This window comes from Solanum stenotomum, chromosome 5 (assembly GCF_019186545.1).
Source record: "Solanum stenotomum isolate F172 chromosome 5, ASM1918654v1, whole genome shotgun sequence".
In the NCBI taxonomy this organism is placed as follows: Eukaryota; Viridiplantae; Streptophyta; class Magnoliopsida; order Solanales; family Solanaceae; genus Solanum; species Solanum stenotomum.
Genome location: NC_064286.1, coordinates 5716653 through 5734868, shown reverse-complemented (window position 1 = coordinate 5734868; position 18216 = coordinate 5716653). Strand labels below are relative to the sequence as shown.

Sequence of the window (18216 nt, the reverse complement as noted above, 5' to 3'; positions counted from 1 at the left end):
AGTCGGGACAGAAGGAAAATATTATTTTATAGAGATTATTGTAGACATTGAAATTTTTGAGTTTCATCGAGTCTACACTTCGACAAGCCTTGAAGTAGGGGCATTTGTAGACATTGAAATTTAGCGGACTCTACTAGACGTGTTCAGTTCGAATTGGGACTGTAGAAGATGTGTTTAGTTTCAATTAAAATTCTTGGAGGCTACTCAACCCTAAACCCTAGTTTANAGATGTGTTCAGTTTCAATTAGAATTCTTGGAGGCTACTCAACCCTAAACCCTAAACCCTAGTTTATGCCTATATAAAAGGTACTAAATTCCCGAAAAGGCATCTCATAATATCTCATAAACTCTTGGGTATTTTTAAAGATCAAGATCTCGAATATTCCACAAAAGTCATGGAATATTCATATAGAGGTCAACTCTAAATCCCCTAGTTCGAGAAATACGCCACTAACGGCCCTCGACTTATGGATAAATCTTAGGAGAGTAGAATCAAGGGAGGAACAAAATTGTATCCGCAATCTTGATAAATAAAACTATGTTTCTTCATATTTTATTTGTGATTGCAATTTATTTCTATCACTTTAAATTTGTTGCAAATGATTATTAATTTATCAAGTATTAATTTATAGAGGTTTTACTGTATATGTGTTTGACCCTATTGAATGATTATTGTTAGTACATTAAAAAATGATAGATTGCGCTAACTAGCTAGTCTGTAATTTGTAATTTGTAACTTGATTGACTTCTCTACCATAGTGAATGGTGTTAAGTGTTAACCTTGGATTGGTATAATATACAGGATCTAATAGTATATTGAAAAATTAAACTTTACATGAAATAATACGTAAATTTCATGTTAATTAACTAATTGTTGCATTAAAATACTGAGCAACCAAACGACCCCTTAATATTTTCTAGGTTCATACAAAATTCCAAACAAAAATATGTCTGATGAAATCCCTATTTCTTTCCATTAGAATAAACAGTTTATGATTAGGGCCGCCGTCATCCGCCACCAACTCCGCCCCGTCGCTACCAGATTCAACGGCCCTCCGACACCAATACCATCATGGTTACGGCGGCTGATTCACTAACCAATAACTCAGTCCCGATACACAAATTCTCAGTTAACGAGGACGAACAGTACGAAAAAGTTGAGGTTGAAGAAGAAAATAGCGAAGGATCAGCTCCACTCGATGATGGAAACCATAAAAAAGGTTCGTTTCTTTCGAGATAAATTTATGTTGTTACTCATTATTGTTGCTATATCTTTTGCGTATTCACTATCTTGCTATGAGTATTGGACTATTGTCTACAGGGGCGGACCCACATTGGTTCCAGGGGTTCACCCGAACCCCCTCGGCAAAAAATTACACTGTATATATAAGGTAAATTTTCTGTATTTTTGTAGATATATATATTTTGAACCCCCTCAATGACAAAGAGAAATTGATGGCTCAGTGGCAAGTTCGCTGGAAATTAACTATCACGTCCCCAGTTCGATTCCCTGTGACAGCGTTTTATTTTTATTTTTTTTTAGTTCCAATTTTTTTTATTTTTTTTTATTTTCAGTTCTGTTTTTCAAGTTTTTTTTTTTAAATTTTAAAAAACGTGCTAAAAGTGTGCTTTTAAACCCAAAAGAATTCAAGGATCCCATTTCTAAAGGCTTATTTACACGTTTATACTTTTATTTTTCGAACCCCCTGAACGAAAATCCTGGGTCCGCCACTGATTGTCTACATTTTCATTGTTTCGCTGCATTCGTCAAATATGTCAGTGTGTTAATACTTAATAGTGTACAATTTAATGATAAAAACTGTTGATTCCGATTTAGTAGTTAGACCCCTGTTGCTTTTGGATAATTGTAGGAGTATTAATTAATCCCTGCTTTTTATGAAGCCTGGTTAATGGTATGGATTATGCAATGTTATGGGACAATTAGTACATTCAGTACCTATTGTAATCATGTTTTTGTTTCTGATTAATAGAAGGACAGCTTCCCTTTTGTTGAATGGAATCAATGGAATTTGTTGGTGACTGGACGTGATCTTTCCTAGCTACCAGTGAAGGGGAGAGGAGAACATTAACGTAACTATCAAACTATAGAACCTCACCTAAAAAAAAGGCCCTCGGAAGAGCCTGAAGTAGAGAAACCTACAAATAAAACCTATTACTCTTTTTGTGATTGAGATGGAACGCTTGCCGCCTGTGAAATGGGATGATTGGGAAGATGGGACCCGAACTCGAAACGAGTGAAAGTTGTAGCATGTCGCAGGATGATTGTTCTTGCAAACTGCATGTGTAGGTGTTGATGTCCTGCTTTTGCATCTGTTGTGTATGCATATTGCATCCTTGCGGAGTAACCACTCAAAAACAGAAAAAAATGAGTGAATCCCCACCTATTTGGGTTTGACTTCCATGCTCAAGTTGGTAATGTCCTAAAAAAGATATGATAAAGCAATGGAAGAATAATGAAACATAAGAAACTTATATAAATGGAGCTAAGAAGCTTAAAAATAACATGCTTGTAGTGAGTTACTCTTGCTGATTACTTTCTTTATGTATGTGTCTATCAGAGTAGGTTTTCTTGTCAACGTATTCGTTGTTCACCTTGCTATATAAGACTTTGTATACCCCTAGAAATGGACGTGGCATAAGTGCAAGCAGCGACATTTTCTCGATCAAGAAGGTATTGAACTTCTCGACTCACCTCGATCAATTCCTTCTTTGCCTCATCTTTCTTCTCTTATGAATTTTCTTTTGAAATCAATTTTTTCAATATTCAATATTTATATTGATAATTGTGATTTGTTACTTCTTGACGGTCCATCATGAATGTAGAGTGGCTGTTACCATCCACAGAATATTCTTGGTGGTCAAATACTCACATCTTCACTTTCTGAGGTTGATTACTATATGATCTGTTATGACTTTGGAGATGGTGGTTGTGCTAGTTGAAACTGGTGAGCATCAACGGACTTTAGAGCACTAGTGTGAAGTACTGCATGCGGCCATGCTTCACTTGTTTGGATCAGTGATGTCAAAGTGAAGCATAAACAAATTGAAGTGTCTGTAGGGCTTTAAGCAAGAAGAATAGTTAAAGCGCGAACTCTTGTGATGAATAAAAAAGTCAACATGTAATTTAGTGAAAAATAAATACCATTACAAATAAAAAATGTGGATCGTAGCTCATGTGAATGATGCCACTACTATTAGATATATGATGTCAATTGGGATTTGAGATGGAGAGTGAGGAGAAGAAGATGGGTTTGTAGCTCTCTTGGTTGTATACGTAGACCATTTTGAAAGAAAGAAGATTTTAAAAAGGTAGAGTATATTTCCTACAGATGAATGATTGTTTTAAAGTTTCTAGAGAACATCATCTACACCATAATGTCTTAGTTAAGCATAGATGATTGTGTTCTAGTTGTAGAGACCAACGTGCGTAGGTTCTCTACTTTTTGCATATCACTTGTACATCGGGAATTTTCAGTCACATTAATAGAACTATTCCTTTTTTTAATCATGGTGTTCGACCAACTTGTGCACACCTCGACTAATTCCACAGTTACTACTATCTCCCACCAGCACAGGTACCTGGTAACTTTGTTCACCAAGGCTTGGAATGATGGAAATAAATCACCCTCAATTTGAACCCCAAACCTTATGGTTCTCAACCCACTTGATTGATCATTAAGCCGCACTCTTGGATGGCTAATAGAATGATTCCTTAAAATTCCTTTTGAAAAAATAGAACCATTTCTTAAAAGGGAAAGATGGCTCAAAGACCAAAGTAGTTATTATAAGCACAACCAACCTTCTTATTGTCGGAGAATTCATCATGGCTAGTGACTTTAATCATGACTGCTTTGATTTGAGGATTTTGGAAAATTATCCTTCTAGATAAAAAATGAGAAGAAATCTAACATAACTTGGTGGAATAAGGAAGGTGTTAGAGTCCCACATTGATTGGGGATTGGACCGACAGTCTGTTTATATGGACTTAGTCAATCCTCCCAAGTTGCTTGGACTCGGGTGCAGATCTAGAGGTTGGATCCTCTATGACCTAAATTTTAAGATTCGGTGATACAGATCCATGTGTGGATACGAGTGCGGGTACTCGGCTAAAAATAGAGTTATAAAACCTAAATTATGAGATGGTATGTGGAGAACTCAAGGAAAAAATAATGATCAAAAGGAGAATCTTGGAAGGAGACAAAAGGAAAGGGAGTGGCAGTAGAAATTTATATATACAAGATATTTCGTTTTCTTCAATTTCACCTTAGGTTTTGTTTTGATAACAAAAATCATTAAATTTGTCCAAACTTTCTCCCTTGAATTTGGTCAAAGTATCCAAAACCGGTTGACCAGATCGGATACGGATCCCACACCCACACCAACGTCGTGTCGACATGGGTGCGGCACCGAAAGTGATGAATCGAAGCAACTTAGTGCCTCCCCTCATGAGCTAGCTTTTGGGTTGAGTTAGGCCTAAGCATCATATCTTTATGTGGTATCAAAGCCAGATCCATCCCTGTCTGGACTCCCAGTCCATGCTCCAATTTGGCCTGGGCGGGAAGGGGGTGTTAGAGTGGGTTGAGTCCAACATTGGTTGGGAGAATGGACTGGTGATCTGCTTATATGAACTTGACAATACTCCCCTCATAAGCTAGCTTTGGGGTTGAGTTAGGCCCACTCCCAGGTGCCATATCTTTACCGGAGGAAGGCTTCTCTTCCTCAAACCAACTCCTACTGCCCTATTGGCATCCCCTAAATATGGAAAATTTGGAATTATGAAGTATAGAATCTCCTTGAGGTGTATTCCACCATATGTGCTGGCCTAATTATTTAGCAATAAGGTTTCATGTACCTTAGTAGATCTGTTAGGAATAGATAATCGTTTCATGCTTAGACAGAGACAGAGAGTTGTTGGATAAACAATCGTCAGGGAATCCACCACAAAGATGATGTATTGGTCTGTGACTTACTCTGATCTTTCTTCCTTGTAGATGGAACCCACATTCTGGAGCCTTTGGGTCTTAAAGATCATTTAAGATCAGGATCTTGTACTCCAAAACCTGTAGCAAATCCTGATACCCCTATGACTGAAGAGGGTAATGACAGTTGCAGGATATCTAATTCTGATGAAAGAAGAGGAAAGAATTATTCAAGTTTGGATGGTGAGAATTCTTGTTAAATTAAATGGGGAACATTCTAATCTCCCGTTATAAGACTTGTAGATATTCACGGGGATCCTGATGGGGCTCTTGCAGGAAAAAGAACCGTTGTACTTTCTGATCTCCAAGCTCTTAAATGTGATAGTGGGGAAACAACCCTTGAAAACCAGCCGTTTGGTCAAAAAGTAAGTGCTGAATTCACTGAAGGAGGTCATCATGAAGTGTTACAGGATTTACAACAAACATCATCAAGGTTTCATTATACTGGTTCTCTTTCAACTTTCTAATCATACTAGGAAGTAGGATCTCATGCTGCTTTTGAACATCTCCTTGTTGGAAGTTTGTTTTGGTTATATTTCAAGTAGAACTCTTGAAGGTCTGGTTTTTCCAGGTTGGATGCTGAGGAGACTTGGGCCAGAAGTTTGACCCCTCCTGCTGATTCTAGAGGTGGAAACAAAAGACCAGCAGATAGATGTGAATTTTATTCTAGAGGTTGGTTTATCAACAGGAGCTCATGTAGGTTCCTATTATTTTTTTGAAACTGGTAATGTTGAGGAGCTCATGTAGGTTCCTTCACGTAAGGGATTATGTAATTAGCCGTAATAAGGATGGTGTTTTAGATACTGCAAAGATGAAAAACAAAGTCATAAATGGTGAAGGTAATATCAAACTATTTTTTTGGAATTGGTTAACCTTAACTTTAGTATTCCTGATAAAGTAACTTCTGTGTTATAGGTTCAAAATATACCACCGAGAGACCAGCATCGTATTGTTTCTCTGATTTTGCATCATCTGAAGTTCAATGTGGAGGATATCAAAGGTTGAACAGTGAAAATGATTTGCATATGCATAAAGATGAGGATTGGTCAAGCATGCCGTTTAGAGACTTTGGAAGAGAAACTTTTGGATATAAATCATACTTGGCTGGTTATGGCAGCTCGTCACCACCATTACTCAAAGATAATTCTCTTAATAAAGATAGCTATTGTAGTGGAATGCATCCAAGTAGCTCAGTACTGCCATCTTACAAGTATCTGAACACCGAAGGTCCCTCTTATGCCTCAGCTTTGGATGGCACAAGTTATAAGAGGACCCACCTTATGCCCGATTATCATCATTTGCCATTCTTGAATCGCTCTGTGGATAGGTGGCCTTCTTATCTCACTTCTTCCTCTTCAAACCTAGACCCTGTTGGTGATCAGAAGCTTTTAGACCGTAGCCGAGACTGTATAACTAGGTCAATGTCTCTGCATAACAAGTCTTCAGCACTTCCTGGTTGTGGAACTGAATCTTTTTCTTGGACTGATTTATCAGGGGACACAGAACACTCGTGTGGTTATAAGACCAAGGTGAATTTTAATGACTGGGAGACTTCTGCGCCTTTTCGTCCATCAACCTTTCTTAGTCAAATTATTCCCCCTCCAGAAAGTCTTTATGATCCGATTCGTGACAGCATTGAGCAAACCAGCACCGCCGAGAAAGATTTGTCTGCTAATGAAAGAAAAACAGCTGATAGAGCTATAGCCCATCAAGAGAACATGAATACCTCTTCAAAAGAAGAAAAGCACTCAAGATCAGTTAATCCCAGAGGCCAAAAGAGGAAACAATCAAAATTAGAGAAGCTCGGACCCAGCTGCGAAATTGATACCGACTTTAGGAGAGATGGATCTGTGAACTATGAGTCAGGAGTTATGAAGCATTTCCGTGCTGCTCTTGTGGAATTAGTTAAAGAATTGCTTAAGCCAACTTGGCATGAAGGTCTTTTGATGAGGGATGCATACAAGATGATTGTTAAGAAAGCAGTAGAAAAGATCATTAACTCTTTGACACCCGATCAAGTTCCTGATACGACTGAATCCATCAATCAATATCTCTCTGTATCTGAGACAAAAGTAGCTAAGCTGATTGAGGTGAGTCAACACTCTGAAACAGTACTTGCTGACTGTGGTTGAGGCTCTTTCTTCCCTGAACTTAACAATTGTTAATTTGTGATTGCAGGGGTATCTGGAGAAATATGGTAAATCTTGAGATGAATCATCAAAAGTATTGCTTTACATGCTGCCACTAGTCAGGAATTAATTAAACATGTCATTGTGGACTACTTATGTTTCTACTAAAGGGCTAGAAGCAAAATGTTAATTTTGTATATGGATTTCTTCTTCTTAGATAAGACCTTTTTTTGCTGCCTTCATGGGTCGAAAGAATTTTGGAAGCATCTATGTTTACTTAGTAATAGTTTGATTCAATCTTGGTAAGGAAAAATAATTTGCTAATGTCATCATCTTCGCTAGAGTCAACTACTAGATTAGTGCTCATTCTCTGGCATTCATTGAGGAAGCTTTTAGATCCAAAAGGTCATGGAGGAGGCCACTAATTATCCATGAAGCTTTAATCTGATGTTCAGTAGGTAGTCTCACGATCTAGCACTCATGCCCTGACATTGTCATTGTATACTTCCATGAGTCGAAGGTTGCAGGAGAAGGAGGGGGACACTAGCGAGATCTATAAGCAGTGAATTCCCCATAAAAATAGAGGCACCTATCAAAAGAATACTTTAAAGGCTTTGGGATTGAGGTCTCATTAGCTCGCAACAGGCTGCATGACTAGAGCCTGTTCCATGCCGTTTTCACTTTTCAAAGTTAGGGAACTAAAATACTTTAGAAGATAAAGGAATATGAGTGGGAGAAGATTGTGCTTTTGAAGAAAAACGAATATTAAGTTTAGTAACTTAGCGAAGTGTTCAGTTCTTTTTCAACAGGATTACAGGAAGTACTTATCGTCTTTCATCCCGGCTTTGAAAGGAATTTGTTCTTTTAAGATGTTGCTCCAATCAACTTAGTGTTAGCGGTTAGATATTGGCTAGTGCTAGTTATATATGAAATGAACTAGTAACTGCAGTTCGTGACAGAATTGGATAGCAGGCAAGCATGCTTTTGATCGTGTCTTTGCACCAGAGCATGGAGGTTTAGAGATAACTATAGATCAGCCCAGCTAAGGGACATCTACCTCGTCGCTGTGGGAGGATCATCCTTTATTTGCGGCATGCTGTTAATGTTTACGTAGTTGCATGGGGGATTCTTGCATTTATAACAGTTGCAGTTCCTCACTAGGGGCACAGAGGTTCAGGCTTCTGCAGCTGCTTGTTCAGACAATTATTAGATAATAGAGTGATGGTCAATTAGTCGGCGGCATAATCATGGTGCATACAAGTTGACCCATATGCCTCCGTTGTCATTAAAAAGATACCAAACGATTATGTGGACTTTGGGTATCATAGCTACACTAATTCTCTACAGTATTGTTGTGCTAACCCTATGGGAGGTTACACTGACAAAAACAGTTCAATATTATGGACATATCCGATGCATTCACTGGTGACTAAACCAAATTGGACAGTCTTTTTGGCCCTATAGCTATTTCATTAAGCATTGAGTTGTTATTTAAAGCTGCATAAGAATTATTCTGAGTCTAATAATGTGTTGAACGAACAGGAAGTGCAATGAATGGGATGTTTATTAGTGAGGATCGCGGTGTAGATAAATTAAGTTTTATTTGGTGGGTCCAAGATTTACCAAGCACTACAGTCTACATGCTAATTAGATCTTTTGGCTTGAAATAGAAAGAGTTCTCTTGAGCCATTGCTTGTTTTGTTACTCATTCTCTGCTTCTGTAAGTTTTAATATGTGGAATTGCAGAAAAATGAAATCTTCATCTAGATGCTTGGATTGGACATATTTCCTTGGAAGCAGTAGATCCTAATGCCGCAATATGCTCGCTGGAGCAATGGAAGGGCGTCATTATTTGAAGGGGTTGCCGGAGATAGACAGAATAACTCAGCTACTTAAGAAGGTAATGAGTAGGGGATACTGTCCTTATCATATGAAAAAAAGTCAATTTCATAGAATTCAGTGGCCATGTGCATATACTTTGGAAGACTAAGACAACTCTCAAAGAGTCCGTCCTGCTTTGGATGGATATCAAATCCATAGAGCTACAACTTCCACAGATATATAATTCAAATCCATGATGCTATATCTGTAGGAATGATACTGGTGATACCTAATCCGATCCTTTATTTCTGCATATGGCAAATGTGAGCTTTTATCTCACTTTTTTGTCTACATTGGTTCATTTTTAGAACAGTCGATGAAGCCTTTACAAGCCGGAGAAGCAGAATGATCTAGCAGGCGGCCAGTTGGAAGGAGAAACCTGAGACGTTAGATCAGAATGTTAAGACTCAACTTTTGGCCTTTTGATGTGATCTTAAGATCTAAATGACCGAGATTCCACTGGACTTTTTTGAACACTGTATCGTGGACGAGCTAGGGTTCCAAAAGAGGGTTCATCCAAACCTCCTTTGGCGAAAATAGGTTAAAATTATATTTTATGTATGTATAATATTGAGAGACTCACCCCACCCGCACCGCCTTTTTTTTTCTTTTCTTTTTTCCCCTCTTGTGAGAGTTTCCATTTTTTGCTTCCTTACTGACTTGAATCCACAATCTTTGGGTTCGAGGGAGGGAGATTGTTCACCATCTAAGCAAACCCTTCTTGTCTGCATATGTTTACTCTTTTATAAGTTGAATTTCCTTTAAGTGAAAATCATGGTTCCGTCATTGCCAGTGTGCGTAGTAGAAGTGTTATTACTCTATGTAAGTGAAGTTGTCAGTGCTTATTGAGCTGCAAACCAATCCAATTTGTTCGACTTTATTTCCTATTTTGTATGTGTTATAAAGTCTGCTAATCTCTACCCAAAAAAAATATAGCATTTGTTAATTGTAGGAACAAAGGAACAAACTAATCCCCTATGAAAAGTAGAATGAAAAAGGAGCTAATCTTGTATGAGAATCTATTCTCTACCCTTAAAAGCCTAAAAGATATTTTTCTCAAGTTCACTTTAACTTTTGATTATCTAAAGGGAAATTTCACTTTATGGATAAAATCTTTTTATCAAAGTTTCACTTCAACTTTTGATGAATATTTTAAAAAATAATTAATTTCTTCATAGTAGTAAATATTGTTTGGACGTATAATTACTATGACAAAAGGGATGGGTTTTAACTTCTTGATCAACAGCCACGCAAACAATTTGGATTAAGAATGTTGCAACTTTCTCAGATATAAAGTTATAAACACCTTTGACTTCCTTTTGGTTGTCATTCATCACCCACGTAGACGGCGAGCGTCTATTTATTTAATTTTATAAATTTAACTGTGGGTTTATGCACATTAAAATTGGATGTCAAGTTAAAAACATATTTATGAAACTGTCAGACACGTTTGACCATATAATTTTTCACTTATTTCATGCGTTGAACTAAATTCATCTCGAAGTTGAATTTAAGAATTTTCAAAAATTTTAAAAAGGCATTTTCACTTTAAATTACTCACAAAAAGTCAAAAATAAGTTAAGAAGTCCCACATCGATAGAGGAATGGGAAATTTGGCTATTTATATGGACTTGAGCAAACCTCCCCTCAATCCTCATGAGCTAGTTTTTGAGGTTGAGTTAGGTCCAAGTGTCATATCTTTACCTTAAGAAGTCCCACATCGGTAAAGGGATGGGAAATTGGCAGAGGCGTATTTAAGATTTTGAGATGATGGGTGTACTATTACGAAAAGGTGAATCTAAGATATAAATTTGATCGGTTTAACATTTAGGTTCTTATCACTAAAAATAATTTGAATTTTAAAATTATATGTCTAAAATTATTTTTACCTATCCAAACCACTTAGAGAGACGTTATCCAATTTTAGAAATGAAAATAAAAGATTCAAATTTCTAACCTCACTTAGAGAGGTGCACCCAATCATAATCGCACGGTATGATACTTCAACTATGAGATTAAAATAATTTTTTTAAAAAATATAATATTGCTATATATGATTTCAGGAGGAGAGCATGAGTTTACGTGAACACGATGACCCCTCCCGAATACGCCTTTGAAAATTGATCTCCTAGCTAGCTTTTGAGTTAGGCCAACTATCTTTACAAAATCAACTTTACTTTATTAATCCAAACATAACTTCAATTTTTTTTTAAAAACACGGTGTTAGTTTGAGAGCCAACAAATTATTCGATTTACTGAGCTAAAACCCTTTCAAAAACCCAGCTCAACTGGAGTTGGAGCAATAGAGAAGATGGATGGAAATTCGGGGTACAAGGAGTATGTAGCTGGTCTGATGGCCGGTATTGCTATTGTGATTACCGGTCACCCTTTTGATACCGTCAAGGTTCGGTTACTACTCCAAGCTTATATAGAAATACCCATTTGCATTATCCTGTGAATTTATGCAATTCGAATTTTATCATATTTGGTAGAGTTGAACAAATTTTGCATCTGGGTTTTGCTGTTTTCTTAGTATAGATGGCTAGGTGCAGCACAGTTTTGACTCTAGATTCATTGAGAAGTTCTTTTAGCCTATTAATCAAAAAATGGTTGATTGTTAAGCACCTAAGGGTTCATTCATTTGGTACACAAACTAAATTATCCCGTTATTGTAGTTCTAGGATTATAATTCTTAGACTAGTTTAGTAGGTGGGATAAAATAAATCCCAAGTTGGATATTACAGGATTAAGTTTGGGATCAGATTTATACTATGTTTGGTTGAAGGTATAGATTTGTAGCAACGACCCCTAAGGGTGTGCCTTAGTGGTCAATGAAATTGGTTGAGAACCATGAGGTCTCAGTTTCAGATCATTGTTCGTGGGAGGTGACAAATATCTTGTGGGATTAGTCGAGGTGCACACAAGTTGGTCTTGACACCACGGTTAACAAAAAAAGAAAGTTGATTTTTATAGTTTCTCTCTTTACATGCTTTAATTTGTTAGTTGAAAGTCTTACCAAAGACAGGCAGATCCAAAATTTAAACTCTATGGATTCAACTTCTTAACGTTGAGCCTATTATATTTTAAAAGTTATGGGTTCAAACCTACTAATTGTTGCAATCTTAGTGAAGTTTTACGCATAAATTTATACTGTTCATGAATAGTACCAGGTTGAAATGAACCGGTATTATAAGGTCATCTATGCTAGATGGAAGAATTTTATGTTTTGAGAAGATCTTAATAATATGACATATATAGTATACTTGTTCGGGTGTTGGAGGTTCTTGTGACTTCATGTGGGTTTACTGATTGAGTTAAGTGAAATGCATTTATCAGGTGAAGCTCCAGAAACACAATACGGAAGCTTGTGGAATAAAGTACAAGAATGGATTGCATTGTGCTGCTAGAATATTAAAAACTGAAGGAGTATGTCTCTCAACTTCTTCCAAGATCCAATTTTGAGATTTTCCCGTTCTGTTTGTTGAAATGCTATTTAGTTGGTGGAACGTGTAATCTCTTTACTTGACTCAACTGCTTTGTGGATATTGAAATTTCAATCAAACATAAAGTTGAGTGATTCCATTATTTCAAATCCATCCCCGATAAGCCTCGTCTTCTCTATACTAAATGTCATATATCTTTACTTGCACATATTTATATTCATGAACATTTTCCTGAGCTTATGAATTATGATTGTATTTGCCTATTCCCTTGAAAGTTTATCTAAGTTTCTGGTTACTGAAGAAGTATGCAGTAAATAGATCTAAGGAAACAGAGCTCCCTTGAGGATTTCTACATAAGTGCCAAATTGTGCCGTCTTGACTGATTGTCAAGTAAAATTGATTTACCCGCCAAGTCCTGTTTCTTATACAAAAAACACTGCTTCTATTTCTTCAAAGAAATTGAGGTTTATACCTTTGCTTGTTGGCCTCATCTTATACCTTTTTCATTGAGCACATCACAAAAGGTCAACTTTTGTTGTCTATATTTCAATTATCTTTCTTTTCTTATTTTTTGGAAACTTTTTCCTCCTTGTGTGGGACTGCTTTTCAAGGTTCTGAATGACCTGAACTGCAATTTTCTGTGGCAGGTTAAGGGGCTCTATCGAGGAGCTACATCTTCGTTCATTGGCATGGCCTTTGAGAGCTCACTTGTATTTGGCATTTACTCCCAAACAAAACTATTGCTGCAGGTTAGTTCAATGCTCATCGAGCAATGAGTTTGCGCTGTGATTCAATTCAAAGATTGTTTGTGACTAGTTTATGTTGAAAGGCAACTACTTTCACAACCGTTAACAGTATCTAGGAACTTCGGCGCTTTTGTGACAACATCTCAGTAACTTGTTATCGATTACAAACATTTTGTGTTTGCTTTAAAGGGTGGACCTGATGGAGGTAAGCCCCAGCCTCAAGCGATAATTCCTTCAGCTGCCTTTGGAGGAGCTATTATCAGCTTCATTCTATGTCCATCAGAACTGGTGAAGGTAAGTGATGTGAGGGTTCATAACATCCTGCTTTAGAGTTGCTTGGAAGTATCATCCTTATTATATCTATGATGCCAGTGTAGGATGCAAGTTCAGGGTGCTGATTCTGTGGTACCAAGCTCCAGTAGATATGGTGGTCCTCTTGAGTGTGCCCTTAAAACTGTAAAATGTGAAGGGGTGAGAAATTTTTTGATCGACGCAAATTTTCCTTCTGGTGTGCATTTAAGCTGACAAAGATCCTCTCCAGATCACAGGCATATTTCGAGGAGGCTTCACAACCTTATTAAGAGAATCTTTCGGAAACGCTGTCTTCTTTAGTACATATGAATATGTGCGTTATCACTTGCATCTACAACGTAAAGGGGCTTCCTCTGAGTCTAGCCAATTGATTGATATTGGAGTTGGAATAATGAGTGGCGGTCTTGGCGGTATAGCAGTGAGTATTCTTGGTTGGAATTCATATTCTTAATGACTTCTCTTTCTTTTCCTTGCTTGGTTCAATGCTGTCTGTAAACTTTCCATGTGGATGTTTTAGACACCAATTAATTCTGTGCATCTTCTCTTTTCAGTGCTGGTCAGCAGTTCTGCCGTTGGATGTAGCAAAAACTATAATTCAAACTACCCCAGAGAAAAACCATACGAGAAATCCGTTTCGTGTTTTAAAATCGGTAGTTACCATAATCTCTTGTATTTTGGAACTTGAAATACTAGATGAAATGCCTGATTCAGTTTATTATGATAGATATATGCGAGATCTGGTCTTAGAGGATGCTATACGGGTCTAGGTCCTACAATTGTGAGAGCGTTTCCTGCTAATGCAGCTGCAATTGTTACATGGGAGCTGTCTGCCAAACTGTTGGGAATCAAGCGTGATTTGAACTAGTAAGAAATCTTGATTGCTGCCAATATTTATTCTGGTTGCCTGCTGGCTTAAAGCTTTAGAGGCTCCGTAGCAAGGTCTGCATGTTTCTTTTGATATGCCCTCTGTCGTGCTACTAATTTGGCACAATCACGTTTTACTTTCTTAATGAGATAATCTGAGTATCTTTAATTTCAGCTTTGTGGTTCTCTCATTTTGTTTTTTTCCTTCTTAACTCTTCAAATGAGTGTTCTCCGAGTGTCTTTAGTTTCAGTTTTGTGGTTCTCGCATTTTTTTATTTTTTATTTTCTTTTTAACTCTTCAAATGAGTGTTCTTCTTAGGCTTTATTGTGCATCATTATTAGCTATTTAGCTGCAATATTGATAATTATTGTATGAAAGACAGTTTTTGCATACTTCGATATGCTTCTGTTCAGTCGAACACTAACTGATGCCTACATTTAAGAAGGTCAATTCTACCTGTTTCTCTCACACTGTTTATGTTTATGATGCTCATTGAGTGTTGTGGGTTGCATGAGGTGGAAAGCATTTTTTAAACTAGACTTGAGCTCTGTCAGGAAAGTAATGGTAATTAAAAAAATAAAAGAAACTTTGTAGTGTGAGCTAACATGTCCAATAGGGTAGTTTTCAAGCAGCATCCGTGTGAAACACAGGATAGCTTTATTTTCAGTCTACAAACTATCGAATTACCAACAGACAAAAGTTAATGACACATTCTTTCATACTATTTTCATTTCAAATGAAATGAAAAATTACTACTTTATGCATACCTGAAGATAACATTTTCTGTTAAAAAGGAAATATGGCAAATGACAGAAGAGAGAGAGCGTGATAAAACTCTATGTTTCAGAGGGAGCTTCTATTCCCATCAGTCCACTAGTAGGTGCCCGTTCAACTTGACCCTTCTCCTGGAGAATCATGTGCACTTTTACGGCGGCGTTCGTTGTGGCCTGCCAACCGTCTCCTGCAACTCTTTTTTGCATCATCAAACTCCGCCAACTGATGAAATCTGCTTACCATAAATTTATAATGTAAAAAAAATAATGAAATTTCGCATAAGTAGTTCCGAGAGGATGCAAGAGAACCAAGATGTCACATTCTTGGAACAAAATAGAGCAAGAAAAATCACCTCAAGTAAATTCTGATTGGTTCTTTTCTAGTCACCAAGGAAAATGGTGCAGGGAGAAAAGCTCTCTGTCCTTGCTAATTTCTTTTTGTTAATGTCTGTTTTAACTCTCTTTTATGTTTCAATTGTCAGATACTCAGACCATTGTGTGTTTTCAGTACTTATATTTTACCTATGCCGAGACTTTGCAACATGAAAGTAGCTGCTTAGAAAATCAGTAAAATCATTGTGGTGTATACTGAGTTTCATAATTGAGAGGATACATATTTTTATAGGACAAGAGGGTATCTTCTTTAGGTTACCCCAATATAATCTTCGTTTGGGAATAGAGAATTGGGTAACAGTCCCGTTTGAAAGTAGAGAAAATATTTTTCTCTCCGTAGTAGTAATAGTTTGTCCATCTTTATAGGAAATGATGGTGATTCTGAGAATACACCAGTATCAGATGTGATCAATCTCACCAGGGACTCGGGGAGAATCAGCAGTCAAGGCTTCCTGCCTGCCGGAAAAAGCAGGGGACGACAAAGAATCCCCATTTGAGACTCCACTAACAGATTGTTCTCCATGTATTTTTCATTTAAATTGCTTTCACCTTAAATTTAAAGCAGCACTGAGCACAACGAAATTCATACAAAAGAAATAACAGTTAAAATAGTTGTTCTGATTTGGCTTTGGTTCCATGATGTTGCTCGGACTCTTCAAAAATATCAACAGGTGTGTGTTGAATCCTCCAAAAGTAGTGCATTTTTGAAGGATCCGACACGGGTGTGGCAACATAGGTTCCATGTTATGTGAATCTGGAAGCTATTTATCCTCACCAACCAGACTCTGAGCTTTTCATGAAGGTATTACATAATTTTAAGCAGCATAATAGAAAAATATTGATGAATTTGCTTTTCACCCGGAAACAACTTCGTGTGCTTAATGTGAGAGAAGAATTATCAGCCTTGCAACGTTGTGCCACTGTTTTTTGTTCTTGTTGCAGGTAATGATATTTGATGTAGATATAATAGACCTCTAGCTAAAAAAATTGTTCTTTTGTGGTCATTGGTAAAGTGAAATGCTTGTTTGTTTGCATCCTAATGGCTGTCTGCGTGCACTCTAGACTGTGCATATAGATGCATTTTACCCCTACAGAGAGTAATTTAACTACGTTTTTTCCAAGTAACTAGAATGGGCGGTTACTTGTTAGTTATCTTTAAGGTGATCTGATGAGTGTATTTAGAAGTTAAACTCAAATTGCATATTGAAAGATCAGAGTTTCTGAACCTGCTGCATTGCTGACAGAAACGCTGTCGGAGTCCATCAATAAGTACTGCTGGAGCCTTTGCATGAAATTCACAGACCTTGTGGCGGCGATGGTATGTCTTAGCATTCACCATATCTGCAGTGCAGTCCTCAACTTGACAGGAAGGCTGCCTTGACCCCTCTCCCATGGATACCTTCCTTCCGGAGCGAATCAAGACCCTCTTCCTTTTGGTATCCTCTACAACATTTTCATCTTCCTCGTCATCCTCCTCTTCCATGTTTCTCTTCCCTTCCCATTTGCTGTTTTCCATCTCTTTGAGGGGGGGAAAGAAACAAGTTGAGGAAAACTAGAGTGAGGAGCACAAGAATATGAGTAGATTAATAATGTGAAATTTAGCAATAAAGGTGAAAGAGAAGGGAGAGAATATGTGTGGACCACTCCACACACCCAAGGGTATGACTTAGTGGTTCAATGAAGTGAGATGAAAACTATGAGGTCTCAAGTTTAAGTTTTGGTAGAGGCTAAAACACATTCATTTATCTAAGCTTTGATGGATAGATTGAGTTACTCGGAACTGGTGGGAAGTAACAAATACCTTGTGGAACTAGTCGAGATGTGTACAACACTACAATTATTAAACAAAAACGAATATGTGAGGACCACAAAGCTCCATACTTTTCTGGTTCTATATAGTAAGTGGAAAAGTGGAGAACAGGATTTGGATTAAAGATGAGCTAAAGATACTACAATTTGATAGGTTTCTCGTACATGTTTATGTTGACAGATGAAGCTACTCTTACTGGCCTCAACTTGCAACATACAAAAGGACTTCAACTTTAACGTGACCTAAGCATTATTGCATGTAAAAGAAGAACGTGACCATTCACAATATTGATGACTTTGATACCATTTCTTTTTTTCTATACATCTATAGTGTTTTTAGTCCTTGTTACCTCAATACCTTTACCTCAAGTGAGGTAATTTGTTGCAAAACTAGGGACGCAATGAGACGATGGGATTCGAAAAAACACGAGGGGTCGTTTGGTTATCGGGATTAGGCTACTCGTACTAAAGATTTTGTTCGAAAGGATCCTCTTATTCTCATGGCCTAATTTAGTCGACCCTCTTTTCTTCCCGTGAATTTGAAACCAAAATGTAGAGAGAAGTATTGAAAACACCTCTGAACTTTGCGTGAATTGTTACTTTTGTTTCTGAACTATTGACCGCCTTAAAATATCCTTCTACTTGACTAAATAAACTTAAATACACCTCTGATCCTACCACATGGGTGAAGTACACTCCTAAATTCTTGCTAAGTTTATGATCAACACTTCTCTTGGCTTTTTATCAAGAGTCTCATGCTCCTACAAGAGTTTGAGAGTTGAAACTACTTGTTATGTCATGTGGCAGATTGTGGGTATATTTAAGTTCAGTTAATCAAGTAGAGGGGTGTTTTAAAGACTGTCAA

At 37.3% G+C, this 18216-nt stretch overlaps 3 protein-coding genes across 5 annotated transcripts in view; 2 read left to right on the top strand and 1 right to left on the bottom strand.

Moving 5' to 3' along the window:
* The first annotated feature begins 912 nt into the window (after window positions 1-912).
* On the top strand, window positions 913-7498 carry LOC125865783 (uncharacterized). 3 transcript variants are annotated; one of them, XM_049546029.1, is made up of 6 exons: window positions 913-1220; window positions 5013-5183; window positions 5277-5433; window positions 5572-5672; window positions 5916-7090; window positions 7179-7496. In XM_049546029.1, exons 1-6 carry the CDS (start codon window positions 1073-1075, stop codon window positions 7206-7208), a joined length of 1782 nt encoding a protein of 593 aa, XP_049401986.1. In that variant the 5' UTR covers window positions 913-1072; the 3' UTR covers window positions 7209-7496. The 3 variants fall into 3 exon arrangements, with proteins under 3 accessions (XP_049401986.1, XP_049401987.1, XP_049401988.1); XM_049546030.1 differs by lacking the exon at window positions 913-1220 and adding an exon at window positions 2036-2304 and having other exon boundaries at window positions 7179-7498; XM_049546031.1 differs by lacking the exon at window positions 913-1220 and adding an exon at window positions 2578-2692.
* A 3729-nt stretch (window positions 7499-11227) lies between these two features.
* On the top strand, window positions 11228-16362 carry LOC125865824 (mitochondrial arginine transporter BAC1-like). The gene is made up of 9 exons (XM_049546078.1): window positions 11228-11414; window positions 12347-12436; window positions 13101-13202; window positions 13389-13493; window positions 13572-13670; window positions 13741-13929; window positions 14063-14161; window positions 14236-14375; window positions 15909-16362. Coding segments are annotated over exons 1-9 (918 nt in total). The 5' UTR covers window positions 11228-11321; the 3' UTR covers window positions 15910-16362.
* LOC125865819 (squamosa promoter-binding protein 1-like) overlaps window positions 15017-18216 on the bottom strand; it is an 82817-nt gene continuing 79617 nt past the window's right edge. The window contains exons 4-5 of the mRNA XM_049546074.1: window positions 16769-17013; window positions 15017-15382 (exon numbers count right to left, since the gene is read on the bottom strand). Of these exons, the coding sequence (XP_049402031.1) occupies window positions 15265-15382; window positions 16769-17013 (363 nt within the window). The 3' untranslated portion in view covers window positions 15017-15264. The remainder of the gene's footprint in view (window positions 15383-16768; window positions 17014-18216) is intronic.